General features: G+C 33.0%; 3 protein-coding genes and 1 pseudogene across 5 annotated transcripts; 2 read left to right on the top strand and 2 right to left on the bottom strand.

The window, feature by feature from the left end:
* The first annotated feature begins 1578 nt into the window (after positions 1-1578).
* On the top strand, positions 1579-2641 carry LOC11435599 (F-box/kelch-repeat protein At3g23880-like; annotated as a pseudogene).
* Positions 2642-7390: 4749 nt separating this feature from the next.
* On the top strand, positions 7391-9543 carry LOC11435598 (uncharacterized). 2 transcript variants are annotated; one of them, XM_024769453.2, is made up of 4 exons: positions 7391-7799; positions 8570-8698; positions 9037-9229; positions 9345-9543. In XM_024769453.2, the coding sequence occupies exons 1-3, from the start codon at positions 7509-7511 to the stop codon at positions 9214-9216; spliced, it is 600 nt and encodes a 199-aa protein (XP_024625221.1). In that variant the 5' UTR covers positions 7391-7508; the 3' UTR covers positions 9217-9229; positions 9345-9543. The 2 variants fall into 2 exon arrangements, with proteins under 2 accessions (XP_024625221.1, XP_003623982.1); XM_003623934.4 differs by having other exon boundaries at positions 7393-7799; positions 9037-9543.
* Positions 9471-11798, bottom strand: LOC11436479 (uncharacterized). Its single transcript, XM_003623933.4, has 9 exons — positions 11495-11798; positions 11273-11353; positions 10984-11073; positions 10647-10813; positions 10401-10470; positions 10211-10290; positions 10043-10105; positions 9863-9939; positions 9471-9762 (listed from the first exon to the last, which is right to left on the bottom strand). The coding sequence occupies exons 1-9, from the start codon at positions 11570-11572 to the stop codon at positions 9662-9664; spliced, it is 807 nt and encodes a 268-aa protein (XP_003623981.1). The 5' UTR covers positions 11573-11798; the 3' UTR covers positions 9471-9661.
* A 1433-nt stretch (positions 11799-13231) lies between these two features.
* On the bottom strand, positions 13232-18241 carry LOC11436943 (uncharacterized). 2 transcript variants are annotated; one of them, XM_003623932.4, is made up of 9 exons: positions 18077-18238; positions 17816-17896; positions 17125-17214; positions 16821-16987; positions 14366-14435; positions 14174-14253; positions 14004-14066; positions 13813-13889; positions 13232-13684 (listed from the first exon to the last, which is right to left on the bottom strand). In XM_003623932.4, the coding sequence occupies exons 1-9, from the start codon at positions 18152-18154 to the stop codon at positions 13584-13586; spliced, it is 807 nt and encodes a 268-aa protein (XP_003623980.1). In that variant the 5' UTR covers positions 18155-18238; the 3' UTR covers positions 13232-13583. The 2 variants fall into 2 exon arrangements, with proteins under 2 accessions (XP_003623980.1, XP_024625343.1); XM_024769575.2 differs by having other exon boundaries at positions 13321-13684; positions 16821-16980; positions 17067-17214; positions 18077-18241.
* Positions 18242-19120: the final 879 nt, after the last annotated feature.

The following is a 19120-nucleotide window of genomic DNA, read 5'->3' as shown; positions in this document are numbered from 1 at the left end:
CTATCATCCACAGGTAAATCATTGATATTTTGTTGATGAATGAAATGAATTAAAACGACTTCCATTAAAAAAAGGAGGAGAAGTATGAAAGCCTATAATATCCTTCAATAACAACTTTGTATTTTCTTTTATATAACTATGTTACATCCACCATCTTTTAGTCGTGGCTTATATCTGTCGAAAAATTTGTTAGTAATACAAAAGTGAATCGTTTCATCCTTAAAAAAAATTGAATTATTTCATCCCATCTAGATTTTCTCAATTTACAAGACAGGAGTCGGAAATTAAACTCTAATATATTAAAGGTGTACGGGTCCGTTACCACAAAGATAAATCTCATTTTCTTAACAACTCTTATTGCTTTAAATTAATATACTATATTGTTAGTGGAGGAAAAACAGGACGGATCCATAAATTTTAGTAAGTAGGGTCAAAGTCATATTTGTTATTACAACAATATTTTTATACAAAGTTAATTCTTTTGGTTCTTAACCAATGATATTAATTATGAAACTTGACATCATTCTTCTTAATTTTATAGGTTATTATAGTGTTATGAATGGATTAAATGGAAACAACAATACCATATAAATAGGGTCACATTGAATAAATATCAAGTATTATTTAAAAGTATAATAAACAAATGGGGTCAGGCGACCCTAATGCCCCACGCTAAATTTGTTCTTGTGGAAAAAGATGCCTATTTATATTGAAATTGATAACATATTTTGTCACATGTATGTTTTTTTTTTACAAAAATTTTTTTTTTTAATAAATATTTATAAAAACAAAAACTTACATGTGATAAGATATTTTCTTTTTTTTTTATGGAATACATGTGACAAAATATTGAAATTGATTACATATTTTGTCACATGTAAGTTTTTTTAATGTGTTGTCATATATAAGTTCATTTGTTCAAAAGAACTCTAATAACTATTAACAAATGGTAGCATATAAAATATTAAATTTGTTTCGATGAATATTTTTATAATATCAAATTTTATAATTTTGTTAATTATTTTGCTAATAAATAATTAATAATAATAATAATATTTCCCTCAAAAAAATTGATAATATAAATGGTTAAAGATATGCATTCACATTCTAATAAGTCCCTTTTTTTTAGACGGAGAGTAAATTTTATTGAAGGAAATTCCTTTTATAAATACTATAACCAGAGTAAGAATGAGAACAATTCATCATACATATTAAGTAGGGCTGTGACAAATTAGGGTTTAGGGTTTCACTGTGTTAACATGGATATCGACACAGCCAGTATAACTCTGTTGACGGCGGCAGTGGTCCTCCCATACGAACTCATCGCAGAGGTGCTTTCTTATCTTCCAGTCAAAATTCTTCTTGGATTCGGGTAAAATATGCACTTCTTCGGGAATAAAAAAAAATCGATCTACTTTGATTTGGTATTTTGGCTTTAATTCTTTATGCGTGAATAAGTATTGGAAAGCCCTAATTTCTGATCCCGTCTTCATCAAATTACACCTCAAACGATCAGCATCACGAAATCCGCAATTCACATTAGTCACGCATCACGACTTTGACGGAGACGGTTACGTGATGCCGTTGAGTTGCAGTGTTGTTCCCTACTCCATGCCCCGTTTAATTGAGAACCCTTCATTCACCCATTCCGACATTAATGCTGACTGTTATTTTTCGTGCTGTGAGGATAACTATCATACTATAGTTGGTTCTTGCAACGGATTGATCTGTTTGCTAGCAGCTATAGGTGGAGAATATGGTCATGAAGTGTATGGACTCCGTTTATGGAACCCAGCCACCAGGACAACTAAGGATTTTGGCTATTTTCGCGATGATGCTGGCAGCTCTCAACGCGCGACTTTCATGCCTCGTGACCTTTTTCAAGTTTAACTTTGGTTTTGACAATGCAACCGACACTTATAAGGTGGTGGCGTCCCGTTACAATCCAAAAGATGAACTGAGAAGCAATGTCAAAATTTTAAGTTTGAGTGATAATGTTTGGAGAGATATTGAAAGTTTCCCTGTTGTTCCTCTTGAATTTGACTATCCTGAAGGATATGAGCGTGATGTGAACTGTGGTGTGTATCTGAGCAGAACACTTAATTGGTTGGCTATTCACAATCACTTGAACTATTATTCTAAGGATATTACAATTGAGCAGTTTGTTATTCTTTCGCTTGATTTGGGGACTGAGACATATAATAAGTACTTGTTGCCTCGTGATTTTGATGAGGTGCCATTTATGGCTCCAATGGTTCATGTTTTGGGGGGATGCCTTTGTTTTTCTTATTCTAAGGACACCTATTTTGTTATATGGCGGATGATGAAATTTGGGGCTAAAGATTCTTGGACCCAATTCCTTAAAATTAGTTATCAGGATCTTCAAATAGATTATGACTTTTTTGGTTACAAGCCAACTTTGCTATTGGTGCCATTGCTTCTTTACGAGGATGGTCATACACTAATATTTAAGAACAGGTATAATGAAAGTGATTATTATGGAAACAATGCAATTCTCTATAATTGCAGAGATAATAAACTAAGGCGGACAAAAATTACTACAGGTACATATACTTGTAAAGATTATATATGTTGGTACTCGACCATGGACTACGCCGAAAGCTTAGTTTCAGTTTTATGAAAGTAAGTTCCTCCTCTGTGGTTTACTTGTTTGAATTTTCATTCATTTGTATACGTTGTTTTCATTATAATCGATTGAGTGAATATTCGATTTTCTGATTGCTTAGATTGATTGTAATTTTGAATGACTATCTAATGATTATTGTTAAGGACTTGACAGTCTACAAGTTCAAACGAATTTGTTTGTATTTTTATATTAATATCAACTATAAGATTATTCTCCTGAAAGGAAATTCAATAATGTTCATCATTTGCCATCCAAATGTTTTAAACCAAACTAATTAAAGTATGAACTAATGATTGATTGAAAGGTTGAAGTGGGAATCATATTAATGAGCAAGTTCCACACATCAATAGAATTGGATGGATAGGTTTATAGATTGATAAGGATAGGGAAAACCAGTCTTACTTTATTTCTTCAAACATACAGTAGTTTCATTTACTTTAAAACTTTATGACATATAATGAAATGCGAGTATTTTTCTGGTTTATCCACAATCGGTTAAAGGAGATGCAATGGTGTTCGTCTGTAATTAGTAAAATTTAAGTTCACTACAATAATTCATCTCCTTGCTCAATTGTACTCTTTCATAATAGGAGGTTGTTATATAAAACCTTGAAATCCCCTAAAGGTTTTTTCCTCAAAATTAGACTTGAACCCAACATATTCAAGAGTAAAAACATGTCTCCAATGGTTAAATTTTCAAGTTTAATTAGATTTATGTGTATACTTTATTGAAAATTATTTATATTTGATGTAGTTACTATTTAACATAACTCTTGCCTTTGTGTGCTTTTCTTCTAGTTGGTGATGATTGTGTCTCCTTATTAAATCTTTTTTTTTCCAGATTCATATGCAACGGAGTAGCAAGCTGCAAGTAGATTTGAAGTTTCGGTGTTCTTACTCTTTTGGCAGGCCTCCTTGATGGATGGCTATTTTACTTATGTATATTTTGGGTTTGTTGGTGTACTCTGCTGCTATTTGGAGTTTAAGAAATGCTTTTATTTTAAGGTGTACAAACTTTTAGATATGGTATCTTTGAGATTCTGGATGCGAATACATTTTTGCAAACATGATTCTGATTTTGGGTATTATTGAAATTATGGGATTACTTTTGTCTTAATTTTTCTATTTGTTTGCAAAGTTTGGTTTGTTAGGCTTAACATATTAGACATATAATTTTATGCATCACAATTTGGTGCATCGTATTATTATATATATTTATTACTGATAAATCTTGGTCTGTTTTTTTTTTTTATTCGACAAGAAATGTAGTGCATTTCATTTATAATAATAGGTTCAATACAAGACAGAATTTTGATGAAAATGTAAAGACTAACATAACAAGGAACCACCTTAGCTAAGTTATGAGCAACTGCATTGGTTTGTCCTTGAATTAACCTAACATCAGAGATTATTAAATCAAGAACAAGTAAATGTCGACAATCATTTATAACTGCACCAAAATCCTAGATGCCATCAAAGATTACATACACACCATTGCTACTAGCTTGGAATCCACCTCAAAGTCAACATTACCTAGATGTAAGTCACGAGCCCAACATTGCCTCGCCAACTCAACATCAACTAGTGGTATCGTGGAGATGTCCATTCTGTTTTTGCCAACACAAAACGGTCGTCTCGAATGCAAATACCATTAGCTACTTAGTTCAAAGCCTAACAAACCTTCATTCCATTGCATACACCCCAAATTGGAGGGAATGATAAATTGGAAGAGAGAGTGCTATGGGATGGAATGGATTCCATCATGTTTCATTCCATTCCATTCATTTTTTACAAATCCAAACAATGGAACATAACTCCATACCACTTCATTCCATCCTATTCCATCATGTTCCACCAATCCAAACAAAGCCTTAGGGAGAGTTTGCCGACCATTTGGATCCCACAATGTTCGAGGGATTAGTCTCTGCAGTTGCGCTCGCCTGATACCCGGTTGACACCAACTGGAAGGCGATTCTCCCGAAAGGAAATTCAATCTCTCTTGAATGTTCATTATTTGATTTGTCATTCAAATGTTTAAACAAAACTATTATGAACTAGAAATTAAATGAAAGGTTGAAGTGGGAAACATATTAATGAGCAAGTTACACACGTCAAGGATGAGTAGGTTTATAAATAGATAAGGATAGGGAAATCAGTCTTACTTTATTTCTTCAAACATGCAGTAGTTTCATTTACTTTGAAAGTATTTTTCTGGTTGAACTGCAAGTAAGTTTGTGAGTTGCAAATCTTTTATTACTTTTGGATGACTAAGCTATTGAATGAGTGATAACTAGTTTTCAAATAAGCTAGAGGGTAATTTTTTTCTTTTAGCAAAATGTAAGCAGAAATTAGAGTTTGAGCAACAATCAATTAAAAGAGATGCAATGTTGGTTGTCGGTAACAATCAGTCAAATATAAGTTCACTACAATAATTCATCTCCTTGCTCAATTGTACTCTTTCATAATAGGAGGTTGTTGTATAAAACCTTGAAATCTCCTAAAGATTTTTTCCTTAATATGAGACTTGAACCCAACATTCTAAAGTCCAAACGTTTGGTTAATATGAGTTTTGCCAACTCATGAGTGGCTATTATTCTTATGATATTATTACCTCCTTGGTTGGTGTTGTATGGTTGTTAGTTAGGAAATTCATAATATATTCAATGCTTGTTATTTGTTAAGATTGCTGTAAAATTAGTCAGGAAAAGAAAAAGGTAAGAGCTGAGCAGGATACTGAGCTAAGTTATTTGATGTGTATGCAACTGCAAACATATATAACAACCTTGTATCAAGCTTGTATTAGTTAAATAGTTAAATCAACTAATATATTAATAGAATTACGGTGTTGGATCACCACCATGTGAGACTCATTCTGTATAAAGGGACTCTAATAAAAGTGTGGCAGAATAACTAAACCGCTGATGTGTTACAAATTTGTCGCATGAAAAATTGGCACAGTGCACAAAAAATGAGATAAAATTATGATTAAGGGAAAACAGTTAAGTTCTATTGTTGGGGATATAGGTTAAGATAGCTTTTCAAAGAGAAAACTAAAATTTCTCTTGTATGGTTTGCTGTTGGAGATCATTTAAGCACTTCTGCATCCATGTATTCTGTGTTTTATTGCGTATTTTGATCACAAATAGAAGTTTTCTTGCTCAAAACCCCGACATTTTACTCATTTAATCGTTAAGGAGTGTTTCCCGTTAGATGGACTTGCCTCTATGGGAGAAGCCACCTTTACGAAGAGACGGTTGTCGCAACTAAATGTAGACTCCCTAATTGATACTCCCTCCATTCCTTTTCTTTTGATGTTTTAGAACTTCAACTATATTCCAAAACTTTTGATGTTTTAGTGAATTTATTATTGTTTTCTCAAGTTTACCCTTGTTGGAAAACACAATAAACTATTAAAGTAGTTGTGATCTTTGGTTTATCACATGTGAATTTAATGATAAATAAAGACATTTAAGTAAAAAACACACAAATGTTTATATACTTTAATTACTCCTTAAAACTTGTGTCAAGAGGTAAAACATCAAAAGAAAATGAATGGAGAGGGAGTATAATATGATATGATGCGTTACTAGATCTTAAGGAAAATGCTATCCATTAGATGCAGCCGCCCGTTAGGTAGAGGCCACCCTTAGGAAGAAGGGCTATCAACAAGATTGAGCCATCTCTTAGTCCTCTCACGATGATTCCTTTTTATTTTTTTTTTATTTTTACCTCTTTAATTAATTCAGTTTTAGACATATTCCTTTTTGAATGGATAAATTTACAAGTTAGTGAGTTTCATGTGTATACTTCATTGAAAATTATATATATTTGATGTAGTTGGTGATGGTTGTTATCTCCTTACCAAGTCTTTTTGACTTACCCCTTCATCTTGTATTTTAGTTTTCCGGATTACAATGCAACGGAGGAGCAAGGTGTAAGCAGAGTTCGGTGTTCTTTCTTATTTGGCGGGCCTCCTTGTTGATGGGTGGCTATTTAACTTTTGGATATTTTGTGTTCGTTGATGTACTTTACAGCTATTTGTTGTTTAAGAAATGCTTTTATTTCGAGGTGTTCAAACTTTTAGACATGGTATTTTTGAGATTCTGGATCAGAATATTCACAGTACTTAGAACTCGGTTCTCAGATACCAAATACAATATGTTTGATCTCTCAACAGTAACATCTGAAACTCCATATATGACTCTAATATGAGATAAATATCATCAATTGCAATTTGTAACCAACAATGATAAATACTTGATAGGGAGTATATTACAATACCTATTCAATTCTTGTATATATACACATTGTTTTGGTCAAGTTATATATATTTATAAATCAAAGTATTTTTGCGTATAATTGTGAGGTAACTAAGATTCATTTAAATAGTTGATATGGAGTATAAAGCAAATACCAAATGTTGAGTTTTTTACTTTCAATTTCAATACTCATTTAAACTCGTTTATTTACAAATTTATACTTTACATTTTTGGACTTAACCTTTCATTACTATTCTCTTTATCTAATCAAACAATTGATGTTCTTCCTAACATGACAGAGATTGTAAAAGATTTATGTCAACTTATTCATAGGTACAACTTTCAATCATACAACTGTGTTTAAATTAATCAATATTATTACACACAAAAAATGTACTTGATTCACAACAAACAAAATTTTGAATCAAATTAATTTCAATTTAGTTCTTATTTAAATCAAATCTTTTTAAACTAATCTTAGCAAAAACAAATCAAAAATTAATGATAATCCAAGTTTTAAGCACTTCATGCAAAGACACACCACAACCAAAGGCATAATAATAATTTCATGAAGTAATTCATTCATTCTTCATTGCATCATCATGAACTTCTCAACTCTCTTTCTACTTTCCCTTCTTCTTCTAATCTCCCTAAATTCCCATTTTACCCTCGCCGGAAAACGCAAGGTCCACATCACCGACGAATTGGACGACGTGTTCGACGATGAGGAGGATGATGATTGGAAGGAATGGGGCAAGAAACCTTCACCCTCTTTCGCTCCCGCTGATTTAACCAAGATGGATGAATCGAAGATCAAAGAGGAGATGATGAAACGCCACACTGGACCTGTTATCGGATTCGTTAAGCTCCGATTTGGTGTTCGCCGGACTCCGGTAACTACATTTTGTAATTTGAGTTGAATTCTGATTATTACTATTTTTGCTGGATTTAGATGACAAAAATGTTACCTTTTTTTCTTAATTTGAGTTAAATTTGTGATTTTTACTTGTTATGCATGATGTTTTTGAGTTAAATCAGTGATTTTTACTTGTTGTGAATGATGAAATTGAGTTCCTCTTAAAAAAATGATGGGTTTGAGTTAAAGTTTTGATTTTCATCTTTTATTTTGTTGTTAATTGAGCTTGAATTTGAGTTAATTAACGTTTGTGATTAACTATTATGTCCGTTTTTTTGAATGAAAAAAATTAGCTCCAAATAATGAGTTGAACCTGTGGCTTTTCCCTTTTACTGAGTTTTTTGCTATTGTTGTTTGAGTTTTTTGTCTGATTATGCTAATTTACCAATTGGATTGTGTTGCTTAAAGCGGATAAATTCAACTTTTCCACATAGTTTTTACTTGTTATTATAGGGTAACCAATTGGATTGCGTTGCTTAAAGCGGATAAATTGGATTGCGAAAGAAAAATGAGGATACTCTTTAATACTTCTTTCATTATTATTGGATGAAATTGATGTGTTTTACAAAATAAGAAATGAATTAATTTCATGCAATAGTATAACAAAGTGTGCATTGCTAGTGATTCTCGTTGAAAGATTAAGTGAAGTAACAAGAGGTGCTTAAGCTTTTAACATGTGCTTGTTGATGCTCTATATAATTTGTTTTTTGAAGTAGAGAGATTGCAATTTTTCGTGTTTGATTTTAGGACAGCGTAGCTGAACTTGCCATGAAATGGACACACGTTCTTAGAACCGGAGCTGTTGGAGTAAGGTTTACAGGTGTTGATCTGAATACAATCATGTTCAATATGGACAGCATTAAGGACTTGGAGGAGGTATGGGTTCCTTTTTTACACTTTTTTTTCAGTCATAAAGAACTAAGAATGGTCTATCATCGTATATAATTTATGATAAGACATTATGGCATCATATGATACGAAGCAAGTAACCAACCTCACCTAGTTTGCGAAAAATTTTGATTGTCATTGATATTATGTTGTTCTTCACTTGGCTATCAAATGATGTTGGATTCTAATCAAGGAACTTAAACGTTTGGTCTAATCGTAGTGAAAAACTATCTTTAAATTCAGCCTCGAGGAAGTAGTAATTTTGTTTGTCCTTAGTTTATGATGCTTTCTGTTGATAGTGTCTCATACTCTTATCGTGTCAACAGTTAAAGGAATTTGTCTTCGACCAATCAGAGGCATACGAGATTAAAATGGGGGAGCAACTTTTTCAAAGACCCGGAGATCCATCCCTAGATGAACTCATTCAGAAGCATAATAGTGAGAAAGACAAAGCAGATAACGCTAGTCAAGAGGAAGTTGATGGAAATTCAAAAACAGAATTGTAGTTAAACGGTACAGGTATATTCCTCCAGACGTTGAGATAAAGCAATTGTATCACTTTTTTTAAATGGATTTCTCCCACTGTTATTATTTTTAGTTACAATGTACAACTCTTTCTTCCCTTTTAATTAAGGTGATAAACTGCATTGAAATGCTAGTGAAGAAGTAATCGAAATCAACCCTTGCTGCATTGGCAAGACTAAGAGAATACACTTCTACCTGGGAGATTATTTTTGGGAAAAACTTGAAATTTTTGTAATTTGTGTTGTTGATTACATCCAAATTATCATTGCCAAAAGTTAATAATAGACAGGTGATGGAAATATTATTTATATCTCATGAGTTGCAGTTGTAATAATAGAAATTCTCAAGGAATCATTATTGTTTATGTATAAATAAGATGGAAGAAAATATTCTTCAACTGAATGATTGATGATTCAATTGAAACTATTACTTGAGCTTGCTACTGAAATCAGAGAGATCAATAAGCTGAATCCTGGGGTTGGCTGCTGCTTCATCCCTCTCTTTCTGAGTGTTGAACCCCCAATTCACTAATCCAAACAACCAAGTTTAACAATTATTATACAGTAAGAAAAGAGACAAATTGGAGAGTGCAGAAGTTATAATGAGACAGTAAGAAAAGAATTATACCTAGATACAAATTCCAATTATCTAACTCTGGCTCTTTGATGACATTTTTAAGGGCTGCAATCCTATCTTCCACAAAGCTGTTTAAAATTTAACTACAGTTAATTCCTCCCAAATCATCTTAACATGTAACTACAAGTTTATATCAATTTAAATAGCCTCTAGATGCACAAATATCTTAACTGTAGTGTCAGTCCTTGGTGTTCTGGCATTTTTTGAAGCTTCTTCAATGTTTCTACCTTAGGACTGAAAACAAAAAAGACAAGATGGTTTGAGAAATATGTCAATTAGCGAAGGTATAAGCCACCTGAGTTTATCCAAAAAAATAAAATAAAAAATAGCAATACTAACCCAGTTCCAAGACCATATATTCTCTCCGGTGGTATAGTTATTCCAGCAAGTTCTCTAAGTAAAGCATCGGCAAAGCGACCCTGAAACCATAGAAAGGAAAGTACATAGAAAATTCAAAGGCACAAGGGGATGTAAATATATAGGATTAGGATTATTGTTTTCATGCTATGAGCAAAGAGAGAAGCCAGACCTGTTTTGTGGTGACAATGTACACTTTTGAGCTTGCAAATCTTAATGCATCAGCAACACCAGGATAAAATCTAGAGGTAAATCATCCAAAAATTAATTATTTGACAACACTTGGTACTAAATCACATGCTGCGGAGCAATAGCAATTTGTTAAAATTCTACTATGTTGTAGCGCTATGGCGCCGCTATATGTTATTTGACAACACTGAAAAGAATTATCACATTTCACGACATTTGATTGAAGTACCTGTTTCCTTGAATCCAACCAGCGAAATCGTTCTCCAACCAATCATCTCTGACCTTTCCAAATAGATCTATCAGATCATCCCTATTCTCATTCCATTCTTCCATGACAATAGGCTTCAATTTGAACCAGTCCTCCAATATGCCCTCAACTGTGAGCCCCTCTGCCACCTTTCAGAAGAACTATGTCATCAGTCAAATGGCATCATCATAGATCACAAAGTTCCTTAGAATCTGATGATAATGTTGTGACTTTCACTTGTTAATCCATGATAAAAAATCAAAGGCAAAAGGCTTGCATCAAAAAAATATAAAGCCATGGTTTATAGTTTTATACTCACCGATGACTTTCTGATGGAAGGAACTCTTGTCTCCAGCAACAACCTCACAAGTAAAAGAGTTTCATATCCAGTTTCCACCACCGGTCGCACCTGACATGAAAAAACTTAAGTTCAACTTCAAATAAATTAAGTAGTTTCCTGCTAGTGAATTCAAGATTGTTTCACCTCTAGCAGTGCTTGGCTACCAACACAGTTTTCTCTAATTTGGAGTAGAAATGTACAATAACCAAAAAGTAATAACAAGACAAGATAAAATAAAACAAAACTAGCCATAATTATATTTATTTACTTTAATCATCTGTTCAACAATCCAATCTTCTGTGGATGAATCCACACTGCCAAACAAGTCAGGCCATCTCAACTTGGCAGCCTGCAAATCATCAAACAACATAGTCACACTTATTTCAAAACCAAAAAAAGTCCAAAACCATATGAAACTGAATGTGATCATAAAAAACTTTCTACTATTTTAAGTTGTTTTCTTTCATTTTATTGGTGAGAGAGGAAGAACCTTGAGAGCAGAGATAGCTGTCTCTCCACATGTATCACAGAGAACTCCATCAAAGTCCAATGCATAGAGATGCCCCATTTGCTTCCCTTCCTTTCAATGTTGCCAAAACCAATCAAAATATGATATATATTAAGATTGCATGGTATACCATTACCCGCCATTCAAATAAGATTTGATTATATTGGTGCCACCATCAATGAAATCTTGACACGTGCCTATATGTAGCAATTTCTTCTTTTTGTCTTTTTCTTTACAATGGATAACTACTTACCATGTAGTTGATTTGTGGTTTAATTTGTATATGATAAACCTATAAACCTATATATGAACTTTGTGTGTGCGTGACAAAATCCATCAACACTTTGTTTTTGAGGAAAAAAAACCATCAATATTAGATGTTAAAATTTAGATAATTTTACATTTATATATTTATTTATTTTTTGTGAAAAATACAAGTTTACTAATCTTATCTTTGACATGGATTGTATGCTTGTGTGGCGAGTGCATGTCTGAGTCAAGTGACATTGAGTGTTAAACTTTGCATATTATATAAAAATGTGAATTTTACTAATTCAAACATTTGATATCAATTTTAAGAATACAAGTCTTTGAACAAGTGATTTGTTATTAACCAAGTGAGGATATGCGCATTAAGTACCAATGTTAGTTACGCCTAAGTTATTTCAATACTCAAAACAGCTAGAATTTTGTAATTTACATAAAACTACTCACTGCATGTAACAAGGCCAAACTTGAAGATAAAACAAGGTCACTTCATTTAAGAGAGTTGCAAAGACCAAAAAAGAGGAGGAAGTTGTTAAGAAGCTTTGGTCTGACGTCTCCCTCTATCTGCAGCTCATAATCACACATCATTTTTAATATCCAATTTGTCCTGTCAAAATCAATATACATAAATAACATGTTGATTCTTTTCCTAATGTTTTTCCCAAATAATTGAAATAAGATTGACAAGGACTCTCTCTTTAAAATCCACCAGCTTTGAATCTAGATAAAGAGCCATCTAAATTCAGCTTCACAGAATATACTCATATGTAGCCAATGGGTTTTACATGAGTTCGGTTGGATCTATGTAGTGCTGTTGGTGGGATCAAGCCAAAGAAGGAACATGAGACCAATTTAGCATAGTGGCACTAACTAGGTTGTAAACACGTTTTTATAGAATCCAACATATCCTTGGCAATAGAAAATGAACATCGATTGTTAACAATTTGAGGTTTGATTGAAGCTAGAATCAAAGTTATAATTTAGGCATCATTTGTCTACCATGTTGCACATGTGTCGTTCGTACTGTATAATTTTTGCTGCTAAAGTGAATACAAAAATTCTCCTTCTCCTTCTCGATCGACATGATGCCAAACAAACTAGGAACACGAGAACCAGAAAATCCAATAGTGGCAAGAACCACGCACAAACCAAGATAGAAATTGGGGCTATAAACAAGGATCGAGAACCTTAGATGAAAATGAGAACTAAAAAGCTTAACGTGAGTCCCAAAAAAAAAAAAAAAAAACACACCAAGACAGTGGTTGTAAGCAAAACCATGGAGCAAGAACCAAACAAGAGCGATAAACGACGAACCAAGACGGTTGCTGAAAACAGAAGCCTGGAGCACTAAAACAAGAAAGACGATTTCTCACTAAACCAGAGCCAAGAACGAAAGCAAGCAAGCAAGAGAAAAGTATGAGGTATCTCAGCTAAAAGACTTGTGATACCATGTCAAGAAATTTTGGCTTCATGCCTCCTCAATTTATTTTCTTGTCTATTTAAAATACAAATAAGCACATTTACAACTCAATCACAAATTATTACTCAAAAAAAACTCAATCACAGATTAATTCTAATACCCAATTTGTCCTATCAAAAGTAATATACATAAATGGCATGCTTATTCTTTTCATACTTTTCAGCCCAAATAATAGAAACAATAAGATTAAGTTGATTCTCTCTTTAACATAAGTTTCTAAGTAGAAAGAGTGTTTTCACTAGAAACTTTTATAATGTTTAAAAAGAAGTTTGAAGAATATATTTAGTTGTTCAATGACTGACAATTGAAAGTTCAACGAAAACCCTATTTCAACTTCTTGCTGAAGTCTGAGAGCTGAAGAACTCGAATTCTGGGGATAGCTGCAGCTTCCTCTTTCTCCTGTGCAGTGTTGTAACCCCAATTCCCTGATCCAAACAGTCATATCATTATCAAGTAAACAACAACATAAAAAGAAAAGTAATAATCCACAAAATCGGAACTGAGACAAAAATAAGGGAGGGTGGGGAAATTATAAACAGAAAAAGAGAACTACCTAGATACAAATTCCATTTGTCTAACTCAGGCTCTTTGATCACATTCTTTAAGGTAGCTAGCCGATCCTCAACAAAGCTGGTTAAAATAAATTGGAATTAATTAATATCTCGAAGACCATCTTTGGAAAATTCACATAAATAGTCATAACCAAAAGACATTGAGTACTGCTATAATAGCTCAGTATCTTACTGCAGTGTCAGCCCTTGGTGCTCTGGTCTCTTTTGAAGCTGCTTTAGAATTTCTACCTTGGGACTGTGGGTAAAATTATTATCAAAAGAAAGCAATAAAATTAAGAGATAATATAAGTGAAATATAAATATTTCAATGCATAATTACTGTGAAATTTATCAAATACTAACCCAGTTCCCAGACCATATATCCTTTCAGATGGTATGGTTACTCCAGCAAGCTCTCGAAGTAAAGCATCAGCAAATCGGCTCTGAAATAATGGACCAATTACTTCGTCCCCTCTTATTTTTCTTAACACTAAATGCAAAACTCTCTATTGTTGCGATTATTGTTCCCTTACTCGGGTAAAGAGCAAAGTTTACCTGTTTTGTGGTGACAATGAAAACCTTTGAGCTTGCAAATTTTAATGCATCAGAAACACCGGGATATATTCTATAGGCAAAGCATCACAAATTAATAATAGGAAATCTCATTCATGACATGTGCAAAGAACATATTACAGCATATAACGATTTATAAGATGTCAATATTCAGCCAACAGGAGTAGGGGTGAGCAAAATATCCGGTTGGAAGCCACAAACTACAACCATATCCGAAACCAGGTTTTTGTTAATTCAGTTTTGGAAAAAATCTTGTTTGGCTAATCTAATCCATTTAATTGGTTTTTATTTGGATATGATTAGGATCATGAACACATCTAAATAGCAATACAGCAAGATCTTAATATGCTTAATGTACCAAACTAATGACAATATCTAGTCTGAAGCATATTGTTAGGTATCTGGTGGTATTGATAGGGTAACATGCAGTCAGTTATTTCAATAAATAGTCAGTTATTTTAATATATAGTTATTTAGGAGCAGTTAGCATTTTATATAATATGCAGTATTTGTGTTGATTAGGAGCAGTTGGGCAGTTTATGCAAATTTGTATTGATTAGGAGCAGTTACAGGCAGTTTATGCCCTTTGTTTGTATAAATAAGGCCATTTGGCCACAACAGTAGGGAGAATTCAGAATTATTCAATTAGGAACCTTATTGGTTTTGGGCAGAGAGAGAGAGAGAGAGAAATGTCTCTTCTCTGAGGAGCTTTTGCTCTAGGATTACAGAGGGAATCTTCTGTAATATTTTCTTTTGAGTAAATAGGCAATTATCCCCCTGAAATTGTAAGTTTCGTCAATTACTCCCCTGAAATTAACAAAACTTCAATTACCCCCCTGAAATTGCACAACGTTAATCAATTTACTCCCTCCGTCAAATTTTTCTGTTAGTCAACATGACATTTTGCAAATACCCCCCCTGAAGTTTTGCACTTATGTGCAAAATGCCCCCTGAACTTGAAAATTTATATTTTTTTTTTCTTATCCTTAAAAGTGACTGCATTGTCACTGATTGTGAAGCATATTAGCTAAGTTTTGTCGGTATACAACCATATATGTTCCCTGAAACGATCAAACTAATGCATGGCATACATGATGAAACACATAAATGACATATAATTGGCATAACCAAGATGTCAAAATATATGGCTGCGTTACTCCATATAAATTTTAGGATATATATGGATTAAATAGGCAATTACTCCATATATGGTTATAAGTGGTGACATATTATATTATTGTCTTGTCTTAGTTTAGAAAAGGAGTGACTATTGCTCATCTTTTTTATTCGGTTACATGATCGACTACATGTGTTTCTGAATCCCTAAATGTGAATCATAATGAACCATTTTATTTGAGCAGCTTCGATTGCATTAGCTTTAAACTTTCAACGATTGAATTTCAGTTTTTTTGGCATGATTTTGAACGCTTTACCATTCTTTTGTTAAGTTCACCTTCAACTATTAAATTAACACATTTGATTACATTTTTAACGCTTTGCACAAGACCCTTTTGATCCTTTTTTGTTCAGCTTTCACCATTCTATAGTCACTCAGGTTGTTGGATAATATATCAATTTTCATTGGCCAATTACTAAGTCCAAATTTGCATGTTTTGGATAAGAAGAAAAAAAATGAATTTTAGGATAAGAAAAAAAAAATGAATTTTCAAGTTTAGGGGGCATTTTGCACATAACTGCAAAACTTCAGGGGGGTATTTGCAAAACGTCATGTTGACTAACAGAAAAATTTGACGGAGGGGGTAAATTGATTAACGTTGTGCAATTTCAGGGGGGTAATTGACGAAACTTACAATTTCAGGGGGGTAATTGCCTATTTACTCATTTTCTTTTCAATCTATAATATTATTTCTTGTTTCTCTTAATTTGGATTCCTATCACATATCCAGAATACAAAGACAGATATAAATTGATTCCTTTTAGAATATCATCTCTAACAGGACTTCCTTGAACAGAAAGGAAAATAATTGATCTACCACAGTCCAAAAGAATAACAACATTTCCCACTGCCCCAATCTAACGGATCTCCCACTCTCAAGTTAGGTAAGTGGTTGAATTGGGATAATAACATATGTTCAATCTTGCACTGGAAATTTTCATAAACTGAATGTTCATGGATTCATGTTTTAAGATATCTCCACAGAATGCTTAAGGTTTCTCATCATGTATCTGGTATAAGTTGTAACCAATGTTTTAAAAACCAAATTGGACATTTCAACTGGTTGAACCATGAACCGACACTGTCTGAAATTCGGTTATTTGAACGGTTCAATCACAGCTTTGTCCCGGTTTGAATGGTTTAGAGCAGTTGGACCATGACTCAGAGGTCTCGCCAGTTCGATGTACAGTTCAACTTTTAAAACATTGGTTACATACAAAATATAAAAATTATTGCCCCGTCAAGAGATGATTGGACTACCTGTTTGCACCGATCCAAGCAGCAAAATCCTGCTCCAACCATTCATCTCTGACCTTTCCAAAAAGATCTATCAAAGCTTCCCTATTCTCACCCCATTCTTCCATAATAATAGGCTTCAACGTGGACCAACTCTCCAATATACCCTCAACGGCAAGCCCCTCTGCAACCTTGCACAAGAACAATGACATCACTCAAGAGACTTCAGAAGCAGATTCAATGAAACAAGCATCATCATAAGTTATATACCTAGTCTCGGCTGCATGGTAATTAATGACAAAAAATGAGGTATAGGAATTTTACCCACCGAAGACTTCCTGATGGACGGGGTTCTGGTCTCTAGCAACAATCTCACAAGTAAAAGGTTTTCATATCCAGTTTCCACTACCGGTCGCACCTGACATGAACAACTATATAAATTTATCTTTAAAATATTGAAATCAAGTCCAGCCATTTGGCGATAGAAATATATGTACATTGCATTTCTATGTTTGAAGATATTATCTATGTTTTTAGAAACCAATAAAAATATTTCATGAAATTCAACAGTTCGAATGAAGGTATGCAACGGAACTCTATACTTTAAACAACCAATAAAAATAAGCATGTAAAAATATTGTCCTCAAATTCACGCATCAAAGTAGAGTGGATTACTGGCATTTTGGTCAAGACTACCCTTTATGTATCTACAAGTAACAAACTGTACAAGACATCTACAATTCTCCATCGTTCCAAAATCCAAAAGTATTACATACATAGTGATGTGTGATTAGATGGACGTGTAAAAAAATTACACTGACTGAGTAAATAAATTCAATTCAATTCAAAGTATAAACCCAGAATTCAAATTGAATGCCTCGTCATAAGATACATAAACAAATCATAGAAACTAAATGCAAATTCAAGCTTATTGTATTCCAAAAACACAAAACATAGCACAGTAGTATAAAAATCCAATAACAGCTGAAACTAAGTAAAATCGTCAAGAAATTATTTACTGTATGCATTTGATCAACAATCCAATCCTCTATGGTTGAATCCACCCCATCAAACAAAACAGGCCATCTCACTTTAGCAGCCTGCAAAAAATTTCCAACAAATTAAATCATGAGCTGAATTCATCACACTCCATGAATTCCAACATAAGAAAAGATTGAAAATTTACAACATTTAAAATCAAAAAATCAAAAAACCAAAAATTATTTTGACATTGAGAGAGGGAGAGAGGGAGAGAGAGAGAGAGAGAGAGATGGAGGAACCTTGAGAGCAGAGAGAGAGCTTTCTCCGCAGCTATCACAGATGACTCCATCGAAGTCCAAAGCGTAAAGCTCTCCCATTTCACTTTCCTCCTGCTTTTTCAGCTTAACTACAGATTGTTTATTTTTGTGTCATCCAAACATTCCCTTATTTCTCTTTTTATTTTTTTTAAGGTCCTTATTTGTCTTCTTTTCTTTATATTTATTAAAACTGATTTCAAACATATATTCACTCTAATTTATCAGAAATATATCATTTATTAAAGTACTTACTCTATTGTAAATCAAATACATCCTTAGAAGGTTTATATTCAAAATATCAAATAGTGATTCTTATGAGAAAAATTACATCAACCTCCCTTTCTCCTCTGATTTTAAAATAGATATTAACCTTCATAAGTTCTCATCAAATAAAGGAGAAGAGAAATATAAATTGGGTCAGTCGAACTAAACCTGATGGCTAGAGTCTACATATTTTAAACATGAAAAAGTGGGTGTTTGGATTTTGAACATCGACCCATGTATATAATATGCAATATGGAAATGCTATCAAATGTCTTTAGAGCATAAGTAGTAATTTTTACATTGAAAATTGTATAGGTATGACTTTTACATGTATTTGACTTGTATTTTCAAGACAAAGTTCCATTTTGTGGCTTCCTTAAACAATGTTTTTAGGGCATTTGTTAGCAAAATCTTATGCAATAGCTTATCAACCGAACTAAGCTCGCGGGACACTTTATTTATTTTAGACTTAAATGCTCTTTTGGTCCCTTAACTATTTAATAGGTATCGCTTTGGTCCCTTAACTAAAAAAAAGATTGTTTGAAGATTTTAAGTTTTTTTTTAATCTCGTTTTGGTCCCTTCTGTTAGGTTTCTGTTTTGTTTTAAAAAAAAAGTTAACTCATGGACACGTGTCACCTTGTCATTGGCTCTGAGTATTTTTTTTTTTTTACAAAAAAAATTATTATTTCTTTTAAAATATTTTTTTGTTAAAAAAAAAAATCTCAGAGCCAATAACAAGGTGACACGTGTCCACACTTAAC

Source organism: Medicago truncatula, chromosome 7 (assembly GCF_003473485.1).
Source record: "Medicago truncatula cultivar Jemalong A17 chromosome 7, MtrunA17r5.0-ANR, whole genome shotgun sequence".
In the NCBI taxonomy this organism is placed as follows: domain Eukaryota; kingdom Viridiplantae; phylum Streptophyta; class Magnoliopsida; order Fabales; family Fabaceae; genus Medicago; species Medicago truncatula.
The sequence above is the reverse complement of the archived record's forward strand: the minus strand, read 5'-3'. Positions and strand labels throughout refer to the sequence as shown.

Excerpts from the sequence above, each read along its gene's own strand:
- LOC11436943 (XM_024769575.2), bottom strand. The coding sequence starts at position 18,154 with ATGGGAGAGCTTTACGCTTTGGACTTCGATGGAGTCATCTGTGATAGC. Across the intron at positions 14,436-16,820 it reads GCTTGGATCGGTGCAAACAG|AATATATCCCGGTGTTTCTG; the intron begins GTAGTCCAATCA and ends CTTTGCCTATAG. Across the intron at positions 13,890-14,003 it reads CACCAAGGGCTGACACTGCA|CTTTGTTGAGGATCGGCTAG; the intron begins GTAAGATACTGA and ends TATTTTAACCAG.
- LOC11435598 (XM_024769453.2), top strand. The coding sequence starts at position 7,509 with ATGAACTTCTCAACTCTCTTTCTACTTTCCCTTCTTCTTCTAATCTCC. Across the intron at positions 7,800-8,569 it reads TTGGTGTTCGCCGGACTCCG|GACAGCGTAGCTGAACTTGC; the intron begins GTAACTACATTT and ends GTTTGATTTTAG. Across the intron at positions 8,699-9,036 it reads GCATTAAGGACTTGGAGGAG|TTAAAGGAATTTGTCTTCGA; the intron begins GTATGGGTTCCT and ends TCGTGTCAACAG.
- LOC11436479 (XM_003623933.4), bottom strand. The coding sequence starts at position 11,572 with ATGGGGCATCTCTATGCATTGGACTTTGATGGAGTTCTCTGTGATACA. Across the intron at positions 10,471-10,646 it reads GGTTGGATTCAAGGAAACAG|ATTTTATCCTGGTGTTGCTG; the intron begins GTACTTCAATCA and ends ATTTACCTCTAG. Across the intron at positions 10,291-10,400 it reads ACATTGTCACCACAAAACAG|GGTCGCTTTGCCGATGCTTT; the intron begins GTCTGGCTTCTC and ends CTATGGTTTCAG.